The 18763-nt window shown below is 34.5% G+C and overlaps 2 protein-coding genes across 8 annotated transcripts in view; both read right to left on the bottom strand.

Annotated features, from left to right (window-relative positions):
• The window catches only part of LOC139778508 (uncharacterized), a 30631-nt gene extending 11870 nt beyond the window's left edge, over window positions 1-18761 (bottom strand). For 4 of the 7 annotated variants that reach the window (XR_011719582.1, XR_011719583.1, XM_071716448.1 and 1 more), the window contains exon 1: window positions 47-687. The gene's annotated coding sequence lies outside the window, so the exon portion shown is untranslated. Of the gene's footprint in view, window positions 1-33; window positions 688-17824 lie in introns of those variants that run through there. The other 3 variants (XM_071716450.1, XM_071716449.1, XM_071716451.1) reach the window with 3 other exon arrangements.
• Window positions 1853-17831, bottom strand: LOC139778506 (uncharacterized). Its single transcript, XM_071716444.1, has 2 exons — window positions 6463-17831; window positions 1853-5981 (listed from the first exon to the last, which is right to left on the bottom strand). Exon 1 carries the CDS (start codon window positions 17314-17316, stop codon window positions 10051-10053), a length of 7266 nt encoding a protein of 2421 aa, XP_071572545.1. The 5' UTR covers window positions 17317-17831; the 3' UTR covers window positions 1853-5981; window positions 6463-10050.
• Window positions 18762-18763: the final 2 nt, after the last annotated feature.

Below are 18763 nucleotides of genomic sequence, written 5' to 3'. Positions count from 1 at the left end.
TGCAAAAGAAAAAAAGATTCAAACAATTCGTACCATATTCACTTACAATAGAACGTTTTATATGAGTCATCTCTGGCTCGCTCGTACAGACACCACACTCGCACTCGCACTCGCCGGGCCATGCACACTCAAATGTTTCGTATATGACTCGCGGTGTACTCGGAAGTTATTCGCAATGTCGCGTATCAACACGCAATTGGTAACAAATACCTGTAAGTAATTCGACGTAAGTCGGCTGGTAAACTGGTAACACGTTGCAACAAGTCTCTCGCAATTCGGTATAAATTGTTTTTCCCGGCAAGTGGCTTTTCTTTGTTCTTAATCGCAATCACTATTTCGAGTCCTTGTAGTAGCCCCGACACACACACACACACGTGTCACAGGCCTATTAAGACATAATAACGTCACTCGGTGTTCGGGGCGCCTTCGATATTACACGTTGTCGCTTGTCGCGCGACACTGTCTCTGTCGGCCGCCGTCAGCGAGATTCACGTCCGCTCGCTGCGATTCCCGGGCAATAACCTTTATTCTTCAATTGCTTATTCACAATTACGTTTACTGACTACTAACGCACATACGTTCTGCCGGCAAACGACCAAGATCCAAGATCTCGCGAGCACGCAACGCACACGCACATCAAAAGGAAAGAGGAAAGACTACGTGAAACCCGGCTCGAAGTCTATTGGTCTATTGGCTCCTGCGTACTGTACCGTACAGGACGCGGAATCGCGGAAATGCTTGTCGCGCGGGAAGAGACAACGCGGCAGCCAATAAACTTCTTCGTCTTACGAAAAACGGCACATTGATTGGCTACCGCGTCCCTTCTCGCTGCGCGGCAAACGTTTCCGCGTCCTGTGCGCAGGAACTATAAGCGCTCGTCACTTCGGTGACATTAGGCCTGTTCTTTTCAGCTGAACTTCTGCACGGTTCATCTTTCCTCTTTTTCTTTTCATGTTGGAGAGAAAAAGATAAAAGATGAACTGTGCAAGAAGTTCAGCTGAAAAGAACAAGCCTTTTGACGAACTTTGAGCGGTGGATGCCATGATTTCGATGATTTCGAATCTCGAATCTCGGATTGACGAGTTGACGATGAGCGACGTTATTTATTGTTGATTTATTAATTCTCTTCTACCAGATTTTGATATATTGACAATTATGCTGCTACATGAAATTTATAAATATAAAAATATTAAAAACTATAAATGTAATGAAATAAATATTTGTAAACATAAAATTTGAAATTTAAAAATGTAATGCATAAAAATACTCTCTTAATCAATACGCTTTAAAGAAAACTTCTTGCATTTAAAAAATTAGTACATTTTTTAAAGCATATTTAAATTTACATAATAATAAAATATAATATTTAGAAAAAATTATAATTTGTTTTACTTTTATTTAAATTTATTTTATATGTGTAACGTATACATGCATGCATTATATGTGTTGTGCAAAGGCACTCACGATAAGGCGGTAGTGAACGATATCGATAACATGCTCCAATCGCTACGTTCTCCCCACGATATATCGTCTTACATTTGACTTCAGATAAGCATGAAGAATACGCTCTTTCATTCGGCGGATATTAATTATTATAAACGTTCGTCACGATGATCCTTACGTGACGAGCGAGCCTTCCCTATAACATCAAGTGACGATAATATTGTAACAGCTAACTATTTTGTTAATATGGATAGAGAAGTATATGTATATATTTAGAAATTTTATTTTATATTAATCTTTTGAAAATGAAGATGGCACCGATATAATGTTCTGTATTATAATTAAATATTTCATATTTAGACTTAAATGTTATGCAGAGAGAGAGGATTATGTAATGAAATACCTAAAGTAATAAAAAGAGAATTTAATCTGTTGTATGATATTGCAGCTTTAGCACAAACTGATATATAAATGCATGTTTCCCAACTTTTTTTGGCCTAGTTTACACCGACCGTTTGATACGCGTACCAAGTACTGTATCCGTATCAAATTTCGGTTTACACCGGGATAACCCGAGATTTGATACGGATTTGATACGGATATAGTACTTGGTACGCGTATCAAACGGTCCGGTGTAGAGAGCCTCTTTGACAATATCAGAAGTATCCTAAAGAATAGATCGTCTACTTAATTCCAAATTTGTGGTAGGTGATAGATCACGGGGACACACAACACACATGGAACAGAAGATGTACCAGAAGATAACGCCACATCGTCTGCACTTAATCCAATCAGTTAGATACATAACAGTATTTTTCACAATATATGTCTAATAACAGTTTTCTTAATGAGATTTAATGTCTTGCAGAACATCAATATGTAAGATATAATCCATTAAAAGCAGAATGGGTGCTACTATCGCCACATCATATGAAGCGATCTCGGGAAGGTCAAATAGAATCCAGTACACAAGGAGCTTCCAGATTACGATCCCAAAATTCTCCTTTGACCAGGAAATGTTAGAGCTAGTGGAGAGGTCAGTTGGTTACTTTTATTCTATTATATAAATAACGTTTCACTATTTTCGTTCCCATAACTGAAACATCAAATTTTTTGACTTCATTTGATAAAAGGACACTTTGCTATATTTGTTTTAATATTACGTTCTGTCGCCTACATTTCTATTTATTGAAATTTAGTATTTATATCGGTATGTTACTCTTCATTTACAGGAAATTTTTGTAACAGAATAAAATTTTGTATAATATATATTTCTCTCTCTTTTTCTATTTGTTAACATGTATCAGTTATATGTATACTTCTAGTTAAGTATGTAGGTACATGTATAATTGGTTAACACACATATTTTTAGTTAATTATGTAATTTACTTGCATATTTGTAATTAAATACATCATAATACGTAATTAGTTAACAAAGCTTTATCTTATAAAAATTAATAAATTTTTACTTGTGTTACAGATTTGACTTTTTTTATATTATGTTTCTTTGCTCTTTAAAGTTTAAAAGCGAGATTTCAAAGAACAAATATATACGGTTCCTAATATTATATAAAATTAAATAAGCTCTTAGCTCTACGAAAATTAGAACATGCATAATAAAATTCGAAGAATGTTTGTAAAATTTTACACTACGTTAGATTGCTTAATAATAAAAAATTTTAAATTTTTTGAACGCATTTCTCTAATATACTGTAGAAATAGACAACTTGGAATATGCAAATGGCCAAATGTATTTTTATTATTGTTATATGCTCTGAAATAGCTGAATAATTTTGAAGTGTTTAAATTACTATTTTTTCTAAAAGTAATTTACACGTTTGATATGTATGTTTTACAAAACAACGTTAATATTCACAAGTATGTAAATGCATTTTCTTCAGTTATTGACAATTTTGCAATATTCATGTAATTATCTATTTCCATATTAACACACAGAAATATTGTTATCAATAGCTGTCTGAATTTTGTATTTTTTTTAAATAATTTTTGAAGTACTGTTTTTAAATATCGATACGTAATAATTAAGACAGCTTTACAAAACTAGAACTCATCTGAGGTAACACAAACTTTCAAACCAATATTTCTTAAACCCATTATACCTTCGTGTAATATATTCAATAAATAAGAATTATCAATAATAGAACTTGAAAAAAATATGCCAATGTTTGTTTCTAAAATTGGCATATACCTCTAACTAGCATTATAATCACATTTCATCCAAGTACATACAGTGTTCAGTACACACGTTATCTAACCCCATATCTTGAAAGTCTACAACTCTATCTCTTGTTAAATTACAAAATAAATGTGCTTTTAAAGACATTTCGTTTAAACATAAAATATAATTTCTTTTAACATGTTTTTCAGTTTTAATTTTTAATACTTTAAATGCTACATTTTAAATACCTGGAGTTAGATAAAAGGTATGTGTAAGTCGTTCTTATGTTATAGGATTAGGCAGACAAAATAATTTAAAAACCGCTAAATCTTTATATGCTTTAGGACTAGAGAAATATAAAGATCATTTTGTTTGAAAATAGAACTATTCTACCTTTGGCATTTACTTCAAACAGACATGCTTACAAAATAGAACCCCGCATTAAATCGGTGGAAAATAGCTTTCTGTCAAGTGAGTTGTTGATATGTTGTAATTTAGTCTCAATGGACAAAACTGTCGAAAATGGACCATTTCGGTGTTATTGAACTTAAAGCGTACGTAACCAACTGATGATACAGTAAAATTTTCCTTACATTTCGGAAGTGTATTAAATGTTTATATGTGCGTAATATTTGCATGTTCTTGAACATACACACTCCCACACCCCTCACATATACAAAATATATACACATACAAAAATACACCTATACATGGATGGAGGCAAATATGTATGTATGAAATAATGGATGCACAGTATGACTTGTAAGTACATACGTATTTGTGCGTTCAAGAACTTGTGAGCGTAGTTTATAAAGCGTGTGTGCCGAGTAAGCCGAGTAATTAAGCCAAGAAGGCCGCAAAAATCTTGCTAACGTACAAGTAAACGTGTTCTGAAAAGAACAGATTAAAGTGCCACTATCGACGTTGGACCGTGCGAAAAAGCAACAAAGCAACCAACTCATGCTTCTATAAAGTCGGCACGGCATTTGCAAATGTGTGCGCGAGTAGCACCTAGGGAAACTCGGCGGATGTCGTGTCGCCGCGCCCAAGAAACTCGCACAAGAGTGACGTCTGAAAACGCACAACCCGTGCACGACGTCTGGCTCTGCCGCACGCTGAATCCCGAATATCTCTATAGATATATTGTTGTGTAAGTGTGTGAGAGGGTGTGTGGGAGCGTGTATGTTCAAGAATCTGCAAATATTACACACTTATAAATATTTAATATACTTTCGAAGAGTAAGGAAACCTTTGCTGAATCATTAATCACGCGATAGGTACGCTCTGAAGTCAATAACACTGAAATACTGAAACAGTCCATTCTTTAGGGTTGTGCCCTTTGAGATTTTTAATCAAAATGCCCTAAACTGCAAACATAAAAAATTTTAGCCCATTCGACCAAAAGTCATTTCCCATTAAATTTAGTTGTGGATAATTTAGTTCTTTGCTGTTACTCGGCGAAAAAATTCATCTACTGCCATGTATACTAAATGCATATCTACTTCCGCATTGTCTTTCTTCATCAACATGATATAATTTTCTTACTTATCTTACAGCTTACTTTAATTTCTGTCGAATTTGACGTTTCCTTGGTGACTTTGTTGATAAAGTCAACGATATTTGTACATTTATATCTTTTTTCTTTCTTCTAAATTGATGTAATTTAATGTATTTTGCAATTGTAACATTTTATAAGTAGCAAAATTTATTTTTATAACATAAGACGTTTTTATGTATAAACATACTTCAAAAATTATCGTTTCCCTTATCTAGTAATTAGTCTTTCAAGGAAATCATAATATTTGTATTTGTATTTGATGCTTCTGTACGTATTATATTGTTTAGTAAATCTATAATATTTGAATAACTACTTCAAATAAATTATCTTCTTAAAGAAATATACAAAAATATGCTGTAAAATGTTCATGTAAAGATAATACCATGGTAAAATTTAAGAATAATTATATATACATATACATATATACATATATATACATATATATATATATATATATAATATAAAAAATATACATATAGATATTAATTATAAAAATATATATATCTACATATACTAATATTACTGTCAGTGGCTTCGGCAGTGGCGGCGTGGTCAGCTTGTTTCGCCCAGTTGGCGGGGTCAGACTGCTGAATCATCTCAATTCGCGGTTTGTCTCGTTCTGCTGGAATCAACGCGAATGGTTGTGTCGCTTCTAATTCCGCACATAAGAACGTGTCTCAGCATTCCTCCATGGCCGGTTGAACTGAATCGTATTCCGACGGGTTGCCGCACAATTTTTTGATGGCCGTTTCAAATCTTGAACGTGCACGTGATACTACTTGTCTGTGCAGACTGCAGTCCCTAGAGAAATAGTACATACAAGATATGTAAAAGATATGCACAATTTATGTATAGGTATATAGAGCTCTGTATATCAAATGTGTGTATTCTATTCGTGGCCTGTGTATTTAGATAATAAAAGAAAAAATTTTTTTGCAAGATTAATAAGATGTTCGCATTACCAGACATATCCTACATTACCATTCCAAAAAAAATCTTCGAAAAATTGATGTAACATAACACTTACTGAAATTTGTTAGGAACACGTTATAACAAACATTTGATACCACTCAGTAAAAACTAAAATTTATTTATCTATAATAGTTCTCAAAATTATCTTTAAAAAAGTTTAGAGTATCCCGCACTTCCCCTATATGTATATTCAATCTGTGCATATGAAATACACACGACTGAATATACCTATATCGAATCACTATGTACGGATAAAATCAAAATACTGTACAGAATTCTAAATATACAAGATAAACGAATTTCTATATACCTTTTAAATGTCCTCTAGGAGCTCCTGAGGTCTAAGATGACCGAAGAGATAATGTGGCGTATTTCTAGTGGCTCCATGTACTTCGGCGCGAGCATTGAATCCTGCCTGCTTGTCAGACAGCGAGTGGTCTCGTTTACACACCCAATCCTCGTTGTGAGGCAGCCAGTCTCGCAAATTGTAGCGCAGGTTAACTGAATTTTTATTAACTCGTACGCCTCTTCCAATCGACGGCAAATGGTGTGCAGCGGTCCTGAATTTGGTGTTCTCCCTTGGGCATCTCAATTCATGCCCGTGATTGAGGAAGGCGGTGACATCACAGTTATAGGTAAACCTGGAGCTTGGACAATCGTTCATCCCAGGTCTTATAATTGTTCTGGACATATTGTGATCATGGTACTGATTGGTGCGATTGGTGCGTCCGACCGAAACGCACAATGTGAGACGTGTGCTGGTGTGAAACGTTGACGTATCCTGAATCCCTGTAGTAGATCCGATAATTGTCGAAACCGTAGTTGTCGTTATCCGAGAGGATCTCTTCGAGATATCCATGACAATCGCCTCGAAAATATTCTTTATGATGTTTATCACGGTAGCTTGGCGGAGTGCCAGTCTTTCGGTCCACTTCGTGAAACCGATCGTGTACATTTTGGAACCAGGCGTGTTCCGTGCTGGAACGCGGCAATAGCAGTATCGCTGATTAATCGGCACGCCCGTCTTAATCCGGATGACATGTTAGAACCAGTCCGTGGGCCCTCGGAGTTCTTCGAATTTCGGCAACTCTATCCGCAAAAATTCCTGCAGACTTTCTTCTTCCAGTGGTCTTTTTCGGGCTCGGAGAACCGAGGTAGGAACGCATTTTTCTTGGCCCGAGTGGCATTTTCGGCGGCGGTTGACATTTCTTTGTTAATATGCTATCCTTGCCGCATTAGGAGCAAAACCAACGTGAGATTCGCCGGTAATCGTAGAGCGAATGCTCTGGCTGTTTACATCATAGGCGGTTGCGGCAACCGGTGCTTTCTGCGTTGTCGTTTGGCGGCTCTTGGTTTGTGCTTCTATGGTCTGTACTCGATTTCTTCAATACGGCAGAGTATGTCTCCCGTTCGCCTCACGGTCTCCCGTTGAATGTATAATTTCTCGTATCTCAAATACACGTTGTTGTACAGCATGTCGACTCTCTTCCTCCAAGAATCCGGTAGACGACGATACATGGCGATAATATCAATGGCGAATTTGTGATAAGGCTTGTCTCGCAGCTGTAACTTGACCTGATATGGATCTCACATATGAATTGGGAGCGGAAAATTATTGCAGCAAGTAGTGTTCGAGAAAATCGTGGCAAAATCCTCCGATTCTTGTCAGTTGTGCCGGTTACTGCCATAGGAGTCTTTCTCCGAAAAGCAACTCGGGAAGTCCTATTAGTAATTGCGACCTAGTATATTAATACCCGGATTTCAATTCCTTAAGTATCTCCAGGGACGCCAGTAGAATTTTCCCGTCGAAATGGGAAATCCTATTCCTGTATCTGATTCATAAATTTTACCAACGAATCCGTGTATGGCAGGTTTTCTGGCGAGTGCATCGGAACGGTAAGTGTTCGTGTCCATGTTTTCCAGGCGATTTATGCGAAATATTTTTGAGTAAACGCTAACAAATGGGCTCATGCGTTATAAAAAACAAAGTAGTACAAAATTGGATTTTATAGATCTACCTGTACTCGACTAAAAAGTTAAATTCAGAAAGAACTGGAAACGCAACTTGTACTGTACAAGTAATGCTGCAATTGTTCCTGTAGGTAGTAACCTCTATATCAAAAATGGCAATATATTATTTGACGAATAAATTGAGAAAATGTGAAAAAGAAGGGAGATATAACTGTATTACTTAGTTTTGATGTTAATCTAATCAATGGTTATTACAGTCAAGGTGGATCAGAATTTTTTATAGAAATTGAAAAAATAATGTATTTAATACACTATACTAATGTATCACATTACTAAAATAATGTATCACAATACAACGTTATAGAAGCTTGGAGGAAATTCTACGAACCGATGATTTAATCGAAAAACTTCCTTTCTTTTCCTTCTTTTTTAAGATTTCTTTAGCATTACCCAGAATGCACCACAGGGAAGTAAAGTCTGTAGTATCCCGTGTGTGTGCATGTGCGTGTGTGTCACAGCAGAGATAAGGACCCCACGGTTCGTCACTTCCGTAGTATTTTCTGACTCCAAACCCTCTCTGCTGCTACTGTTGTGAGTGCGTGCGTGCGTGCGTGTGTGTAAGGGGGGGAAGGGGTCACAGAGATGTTCGGAAAAAAAAAAACTGTATAGACAATATTTAACATAAAACTTTGCTCATAATAAACATCAAAACTCTCGTGTTTGACGAAACAAATAGTATATTCAACATAGACTTTGGAATTCAAATAGAAATTATTATAAAATACATTCATAAAAACTTCATCTAAACCTTCATGTTATCTGTGACCCTTCCTGATGATATAGTTAAACTTGCTGAAAAGTCTTAACCAGCCAGAAAGTGTTTCTATTGAATATAAAGTTACTATACAAAAATCAAGCAAGAAATTATTTATGCATTATAGTCAGAAAAGTATAGCAAACTTATTACATTAGCTGAATTATATCAGTGTAAAGGATCAATCACTATTTTTGTCAAAACAAAACAAGGAACAAAGCAACTAGCTAACAAATTGTGCGAAGGTCATTCTAGCGTGACAGTGGCGATTTATGACAGCACAAACGTGAAAGAGTCAATCCTTCATCGTGTTCGCAATCAAATTATGATTGCAGTTGTCTCTCGTGATAATATTCTTACACGTTATCAATTATGATGAACTATAATCGCAAGTTAACTATACCCATCCCATAGGCATGCACACTAAAAATGAAAAATAAGCATTATTTTTTATCACACCAAAATAAGGGAAGACTGTTTACATTTTCAGTCTAATTAGAAAAGCAAAATATTGATTATAATGCGCAATTTAAAAAACGCAGCAGTAAAATTATATTACACAACAATCAAATAAAAACTAAATATGGTAAAAGAAACATACTTTTATAAAGAGAGATAAGCAAAGTGACACAAAAAAAATACACCCTTATATCATGTAAGAAATTCAAATATAAAAAATTAAGTGATCTGAAAAGTGGCTGTAATAGACAGAACTTAATCTGATAGCAAATAAAGAATCAATACGTTTCATTCACCTAGTTTCAACTATTCCATAATAAAGATATTATAACTAAAAAATTTTTAATTTATTAACGTGTTTCATAGAACTTTTATCAGTTCAAATATAAAAAAAAATCTAGCATAACTTTGGGCGTAATGCTACGATTAAGATGTGGGCGGTACGGTAGCAGCCTTTCTCATAATAGTCGAAACCATTAAAGAAAAGCCGAAACAACAGCATGATAAAATGAAGGAGATATTTTGCTTAACTCCATTTTTTATAGCAAACTACCGATACTTAATTTCTTTAAGATTATTACCTTAAGTTACATAATATTTCAACAGCATTAATTAAAGTTTTAAGCTCTTAACTCCTCTCTATGTATTGACAACTTAATTTTCATCTGGCTTTTTTAGCATTTCTAACAATTTACTCGCAACATTCTTGCGTCTATTAACTACTGCAACTTGCAATAATGTATTTCCTTGATTATTACAAGCATTTGTTACAACTACAAACTCATCAGGTTTTACCGTCTTTAATTTGTTGATTATTTCAAGATTATCATTTTTTGCATCTTTAAACATTTCTTCAACTAGTTTCAGTAAGCCATTAACATTTTGGTCCTTAGAAAGATCAAGAGGTGTTTTACCTTCATTATTTTTAATGTTATAAATTGCACCTCGCTTCAATAAGGACTTCGTAACATCGAAAAAACCATTCTTAGCTGCAACGTGAAGCGATGTAGCACCGCTAGCAGCGGTTTTAGCATTGATATAATTGTTTAATTTATCATGACTTACATGTTGTAATAAAATGTCAACAATTTCTTTGTAACCCTTAGAAGTAGCAGTGTGTAATGGTGTATTGCCTTTATTAGTAACTTGAGTAACATCAGCTCTGTTCTTTAGTAAGATGTTCACAACACTTAACTGCCCACTGCTAACAGCGTAATGTAACGGTGTTCTTCCATCAATGTCTTTATCATTGGCATCAGCTCCATCTTTTAATAGGCGCTGAACAGCTTGTATATCACCATTACTAGCAGCAATGTTAATGTCTTTCTGCAGATACTGGAGAATTTCCGATGGTGGGCTCCCTTTAAGTTTAAATACTAAATTAATATGTTCTATCTTATTTAAAATATCCAAAACAGTGGGATGACTTGGTCCAAAAATAGCTTTGAGTTGATTAAAACATTCTTTGAAGGCTTTAAATGCACCAATCCATTTATGTTGAGAAAAAAGTATATTTGCTATGTTGTATTGAGTATGCAAGGTATTAGGGTTATTTGGGCCTAAAACATTTTTCTGGATATTAAAAATTTCTTGAAAGGCTTCCAAAGCATTATGAACTTTTTTTTGATTGACAAATATTCCAGCGATGTTATTTAATGTCCCCAAAGTACTCACATGATTAATACCTAAAATCGCTTTCTTTTTTTCAAAAACCTCTTCATAAATTTTCAATGCCTCTTCATACTTACCCTGGTTAGTTAGTACATTTGCTATATTATTTTCAATACAGATAACTGTTAGGTGATTTGCACCTAATATTTCCTTTCTTCTTTCAAAAACTGTTCTATTCATATTCAATGCTTCAACGTATTTGCCTTGTTTGTCTAATACGAGTGCCATGTGAAAGTAAGTCTCTAATGTATCTAAATGATTTGGTCCTAATATTTCTTCTTGTTTTGGACAAACTTCTTGACAAATATTAAAAGCTTCTTCATTCCTTCCAAGCCTATACAGCACTAAAGCAATTGTACTCCTTGTACTTAAAGTATTCTTGTTATTCAAACCCAGTATTTTCTTCTGATTCTGGAAAATTTCTTCAAATATACTTAAAGCTTCTTGGTAAGCCCCTTGTGCGTATGATACTTTACCTATGTATTTCCGAATATCTAAAGTGCCAGGATTATCTGATCCTAGTATTTCTTTTCTTTTCTCATATGCGTTCTTGAAGAAACTTAAAGCCTTTTGATGATCGCCTTGATTAAAAAGCAATAAACCTATATTAAACTGAATGGATGCATCATCTTGTGATACCTCTTTCAACTGTTCGACTTTTGAGAAGTTACTATGCACTGCAGCAACTACTAACGTTTTGTTTTCTCTATCGCAAGCATTCATTATTGCTTTTACTGTATCAATATCCACTATCTTGTTAAGATCATCAATAACTTGAGAATTATCATTTTTAACATGTTTAAATGAGTCACTCAGTAATTTAAATAACCTAGTTATACTTTTATCTACAGTAAAATCTGATGGTGTTTTACCATCATCAGAAACTGCATTATACACTGCACCATTAGATAATAGGAGCTTTACAACTTTTAAGTGAGAAAACTTAGCAGCATAATGTAGAGGGGTGAACCCCTTATTATTAACTGTATTAGGATCAGCTTTGTTTTGCAATAGAATATTGACAATCCTGTCATAGCCTTTCCACGCAGCATAATGTAATGATGTCCCATTAGCATTTTTGGCGTTAACGATCGCCCCTGCTTTAATGTAATTCTCAACTTCTGAAGAACCATTACGTTTTACAGCCGCAAACAAATTCTCAGTTAATGTTAATAGATTAATAACGTTTTCGTCATCAGACATTTCTAACGGTCTTCTTAAAGAATTGTCAACAGCGTTATATACTGCTCCATTTTTTAATAAAATTTGAATAATGTCTTTACAATCACAACAAGCAGCAACATGCATAGGAGTTAAACCATTAACATCTTTAGCATTAACATCAGCACCTTGTGTTATCAAATACTTTGCAAGTTCTAAATGACCTTTTTTTGCAGCATAGTGTAGTAATGTCTGATTAAATGCACCACGGTCATTAATACTTAACCCCTTACTAAGAAAAAACTTTACAGTATCTTTATGACCTTCTGTAGCTGCAATATGTATAGGTTTTGTACCAGAGGTATTTTTAGCATTAATATCAGATCCCTCATCTACAAGATATTTTACCACCTCTAACCTGCCTTCTTGTGAAGCAATGTGCAATATCGTAAAACCATCTTCATCTTTAGCATTTATGTCCATTTTCCTGTATTGCAATAACATTCTGACTACTTGTAAATAACCATATGCCGCCGCTACTTCCAAAGGCGTTTTATTGTCATTTGTCTTAACATTAATATTTGCTTTATTATCTAGTAAAACTTTTACAACCTTACCATGACCACTCAGTGCTGCTATATGTAATGGAGTAATACCTATGTTTGATTTAAAATTAACGTTAGCTCCACCTGCAATTAAAATCTCAACAATTTCCTCATAACCTTCATGTGCTGCAGAATATAATGGTGTTATATTATTAACAGTTGTGTCATTAACATCAGCGCCTCTTGCCATCAGAACCTTTACTACATCCTTATGACCTTTACTTACAGCTAAACACAGTAGTGCAGAAATTTCAGGATCTTTCATATTAACGTAAACTTTGTTTTCTAGCAAAATTTCTACAATATCTCGGTAACCAGCAAAAACTGCTAGTGACAAAAGTTCAATGCCCTCTGCATCAACATTAACTCTATTTGATATAAGAACTTCAACGATTTCTCTGTGATTATATTTGATAGCAGAAGACAATGGTGTCATAATGTTACCTCTGACATTAACATTGGCTCCGTTTGCTGCCAGAATTTTAACGATTTCTTTATGACCTGCTTCCACGGCTGCATGTAATGGTGTATAATCTGCAAAATCTCTTACATCAACTTGGGCTTTATTTCTTATTAGAAGGTTAACAATATCTTTGTGGCCTTCTACAACAGCTGCATGTAACGGTGTAATACCATTATTATCTCTAATATTGACTTTTGCTCCATTTCTTATTAGTGAAACAACAGCATCTTCACAGCCGTTCCGAACAGCTAGAAGCAATGGTGTAATACCGTCAAAAGTTTTAGCATTAACTTCAGCTTTATTTTTTATTAGGAGATCAACAATGCCTTTGTGTCCTTTCAGAGCAGCTAGATGCAATGGTGTACGACCGTCATCAGTTGTTGCATCAAGCTTAGCTTTATTTTTTATTAAAAGATCAACAATGTTTTCGTGGCCTTTCAGAGCAGCTATAAGTAGTGGTGTTAAATTATTATTGTCTCTGGCATTAATTTCTGCTCCATTTTTTATTAGAAGCTCTGCAACTTCCTTACAACCACCATCTGCTGAGCAGTACAGCGGTGTAGCGTTATTTTGAGCTTTAGCATGAATGTTAACACCATGATTAAGTAGAGCAGCTACTATTCCTAGATGACCATTCTCGGCAGCAAGATGCAATGGAGTAAAACTTGTAACAGTGGCAATACTAGCGTCGGCTTTATTTTTCAGTAGATCTTCAACAATTCCCTCATGCCCATCTTTCGCTGCACAGAGCAAAGGTGTATTATTGTATAATTTATTGACAGCATTAACATTAGCTCCATGCTTCAATAGAATATTCGCTACCGACTCTTGACCGGTTTCTACTGCATAGTGCAATGGCGTACAACCACTCAAGACTCTAGCGTTAATATCACCTCCTTTTAAAATTAAAGCATTTACCACTTCCAGATGGCCGTTTAATGCTGCTACATGTAAGGATGTCCAATCTTCATCATTTCTAGCGTTAACATCTGCTTTATTCTGAAGCAAGAATTTAACTAACTCTAGATGACCACTCTCTGCAGCTATGTGCAATGGGGTAAGGCCACCCGCAGTTTCATTAACATCCACATTTATATCGTTTTTCAATAAAATCTTGACTACATCGATATGATTATTATATATTGCATAGTGTAAAGGTAAAAAACGATTTTCATCTTGGGCAATAATATTTGCTTCATTTTTTAATAAAACTTCAACAGTATCCTTGTGACCATTTTGAGCAGCAACGTGTAGTGGAGTTCTACCACTCTCATCTAGCTCATCAACATATAAACCTGCTTCTTGTATAAAAAATTCTACAATATTTCTCCTTCCATGCGCAGCAGCAACATGCAATGGGCTTCGACCATTAACATCTTTTACATTAACGCTTAAATTTTGATCAAGAATAAATTTTATAACATCTAGACTGGGTCCCTTAGCAGCAAAATGTAACGCGGTCCATAAATTAACATTTCTAGCATTAATATCTGCTCCTTTCTTTAGACAATCCTTTAAACTTTCTAGATTTCCTTCTTCCAAAGCAGCAAACATTCTTTCCTGATTAGTAATGGTATATAAGTCTTGATCGTATTTCTCCCTCAACTTGAAAGAATTATCGCTTACTGACTTGCCAATTTTCTTCTTGCTATTTATTATATTTTCTTCAGTAAGTTTCTTAGCGTTCAAAACAACTACAATAGAAGGGTCAGATAACATAACGTCAACTAAGGCATTATCATGCGCTAAATAATTACGTAAACATTTTCCAGTTAACAAAGGAATGTTATCGTCTAAAGAAAGTAAATTATTTTCCAAGTGATGCTCTGAGCTACCTAAAATTGACATTATATCTAGAACAAGCATTTCTACTAGTGTTCGCAATTTTTTGTCATTCTTATAGAAAGGTAATTTTTCAATTAATTCGCCACTCAACGCGTTATTACTTAAAATACTTTTCAATTCAGACAGCTTCACGGTAAACTGGTTATTATATTCTTCTTCTGTTATATCGTAAGTCTTCCTTTGTTTATATGTAGAAATAAACGAATCTCTTTCATTCAACTTTTCTTTTAATTTCTTAATCCATTTAATATCACTTGTTAAAAATTCAAAAATATAAAAAATTTCGCAAATTAATTTGTTTATTATATCAATGTTTTCATGTTGTATTCTTGACTTTACACTACGAGAAATTTTCATTGACAACTCAACAATTTCTTTAAGAATATGAGGCTTTATTTTTGGGGTTATATTCTCCAATGTTCGATTAGCTAAATATTTTATTCCTCTAACAACATTGCGGTCAAACGCAAGTTTTTCAGTCAAGCTGATTAAGCCCTTCATTAATAAATATCCAGTGACATAATCAGTTCTGGTATTTTCTGATTGAACTTCTGCAGATTTGATTATGTTATTAATTTTATTAAACAGCTCCTTTTCATAATTCGTCTTGTCAGTGATATTATCACTTAATTCTTTAATAAATTTTTCAAGCTTCTCGTGTTCCATTATTTTAAAATGTTCCTGTATCATTTCATCCAATTTAACATTACTAAATATTTCAGCAATTTCTTTTATCTCACCTAAGCTTTCGCTATCAGCAATTCGTTTTAGAAGCATTCTGAGCGTTTCATTCTTCTTACTGTAAAGCATATCAGTAATTACAATATCGATTCTTTTAGTATCATTTTGAACACCGGTAAAGAAACTAACATCTGTATTTTCCTCAATTTCTGTTCTCTTGGAGAGTGAATAAGCATGTGATAGTGAATTACGTAAATCTATAATTATTTCTCTTGTGTTTTTTGGTAACGATAATAGCAAAAGCTCACTTGTATTATTAGATAACTTGGGTGATTCTAATGTGTTTTTTAAATGCTCACCGATAACCTGTAAAACCCTTGTAATAATTAACTGTCCTTCCCTTTCTTTAGGATCAGCTGATAACGCCAACTTTATATAATCACTTATCTTCATTAAAGAATGGATATCCCTAATTTGTTGATAATCGTCATACAACTCTACAAATTGAGGACAGCTGCCAATAATCTCTGCAACAACTTTCTCGCGTTCTAACTTTGGAAAATCAGTGAATTTACCAATATTTACACTTCCTATACTATCTTTTTCATTTTCAAGTTTTTTTGCAAAATTTTCTAAGTAATTTAGTATTTTGCTTTTATTCAGTGTAGCATTATAAAATAGATTAATTTCTTGGCGTTTTGTGTGAGAAAAAATAAAACTGACTAAGCAAAACTCCATTTCTTCCCAAGGTAATCTATCATAAGTTGATCTTAACTGCCGTTTTAATATATGAATATTTTGTGCGATAGATTTTGCTATAAATAAAATCCTTTTATCTATTTTTTCCATGTGTGAGTAATCTGTCTTTAGCAAGTTAATGTTTTGAAGTGTTAATTCAATCCGTTCTTTGATGTTATTAAGGTTCTTCACATTCTGATCTTTTCGAGAAATATTAGAGAAGAAACGGAGGTTTATTAACTTATTTTCAACAAAAATTTCCATTTCGTCTGATAAAGATACATCCTTTAATTTTAATTCTTCATAAGCCTTTGAAAGTATTGTATCCAATTCTCCTAAATAAACAGCAAAATAATTACCTGGCCATTTATTAATAAGTGTATTAAGAAGCTCAACATTGCACGAACGTATAGCATAATAAAATGCATTATGGCAAGTTTCATCTTCATCATCTGGCAGTATAGTGTTTCTTCCAATAGCAATAGACAGATTATTTAGAATTCTACTATCACTATCAAATAGATACTCTAAAATTTTTACTTTATTATGTTTACAAGCTAGAATAACAAAATTAGTGCTTCTAACAGGGTTGCTGGCATTATCGTAATAATCTCTCGAAGTTATTTGATCTTCTGCATTACTTTTGTTGTCAATTAAATTGTTTAATTTTTTTAAGCTATCAATATTATCCTCTGATATTGCCTTTTCGAGTTGAGTTAGAACTTGGGGATACATTTCTCTTGCTTGTTTCTGCATTTTTTGTATTTTGTTATAAATTCCTCTATATATTTAGAAGTAGATGATAAAAGTTTTGGCTCGTAAAAAGCAGTTTGTTTTTGTGTATGACCTTCTCTCTATGAACTTCTCTAACAACAAGATACAGTTATTCCTGCAGTAGGATGGCAATATTTACTTAATATGGTACAAATAAAGAAATATCTTCTTGGCACATGTCTAAATAAGCTAAAAAAGCTATGCTAATATGTTTTTAAATAATATTGAAAGTGACATAGAGAAAGGTCAAACATAGGCAGATCAAAAGCACAAAAACAGGCCAGTTCTGTTGGACTGCAATATGCTGAGGGATGTAAATTTATATTGTATTTTTCGAAACGTAAATTTTAAATTAGTTAAGTCTGAGTTTTTGAACTAAAGTTATGACCGAACGAAGGAGAGAGATGTTATAAAAAACAAACAAACTTGATTCACTCCTTATGGTTGCCACTTGATTTCACTGTCAAGAAGGATCCCTCTGATTGATAACCTTTTCTTCCTTTGTTACAGGCACCGACGTCTTAGACTCGGCTGCTCGTTCCACCAGAATTGGCTTAAACCCGTATGAGTATCGATTGTTCTCAGTAACAGGTAACAGGTAAGGTATTCCTCCGGTAGTTATTCTGCACAACAGAGAATTGTTATTAATTCACTGTCAGATATCAACGACACCCGGAATAGCAGCGCGGTGCAAAAGGAGGAAAGATTTAAACGACTTGTACCGTATTCACTTACAATATAGAATGTATTATGAGTCATCTCTCTCACTCGCTCCTACAGTCACCACACTCGTACTCGCACACGCACACTCAAACGTTTCGTATAACGACTCGCGGAATACTCGGAAGTTATTCGCAATGTCGCGTATCAACAAACAATCGTAATTAACCCGCAAAGTAATACGACGCAAGTCGACTGGTAACACGTTGTAAGATATCTTGCGATTCGGTACTAATCGTTTTTTCCCCGTGACTTTTCTTTGTCCTTAATCACAATCGCTATTTCGAGTCCTTCTCGAATAGTAGCTCACAAACGTATCACACGGATTAAGTGCCAGGACGTTAGAAAAAACGCCTCGCAATACTTATGTCCGCTACGACGTTCTCCCAACAAAAGACCTGTACTGAATTTAATTGCGAAGTAAATTTGCGTTAACGTATTAAGACGTAACAGCATCATTCAGGGCGCCTTCGGTGTTAAACCGGTGTCCGGTCACACGCTGTCGCGCGACACTGCCCCTATCCTCTGTTGGCGAGATTTACGTCCGCTCGTTGCGATTCTCGGGCAATAACCTTTATTCTTTAATTGCTTATTCACAATTACCTACGTTTACTGACTCACTAACGCACATACGTTCTGCCGGCAAATGACTAAGATCTCGCGAGTAGTCGCGAGCACGCAACGTACATCAAAAGGAAAGGCCACGTGA

This window comes from Temnothorax nylanderi, unplaced genomic scaffold (assembly GCF_030848795.1).
Source record: "Temnothorax nylanderi isolate EJ_2023f unplaced genomic scaffold, tnyl_v1.0 TNYL_tig0186_pilon, whole genome shotgun sequence".
In the NCBI taxonomy this organism is placed as follows: domain Eukaryota; kingdom Metazoa; phylum Arthropoda; class Insecta; order Hymenoptera; family Formicidae; genus Temnothorax; species Temnothorax nylanderi.
Note: the sequence above shows the minus strand (reverse complement) of the source record. Positions and strands in the feature narration are given on the sequence as shown.

Coding starts and splice junctions, on each gene's coding strand:
- LOC139778506 (XM_071716444.1), bottom strand. CDS start 17,316: ATGCAGAAACAAGCAAGAGAAATGTATCCCCAAGTTCTAACTCAACTC.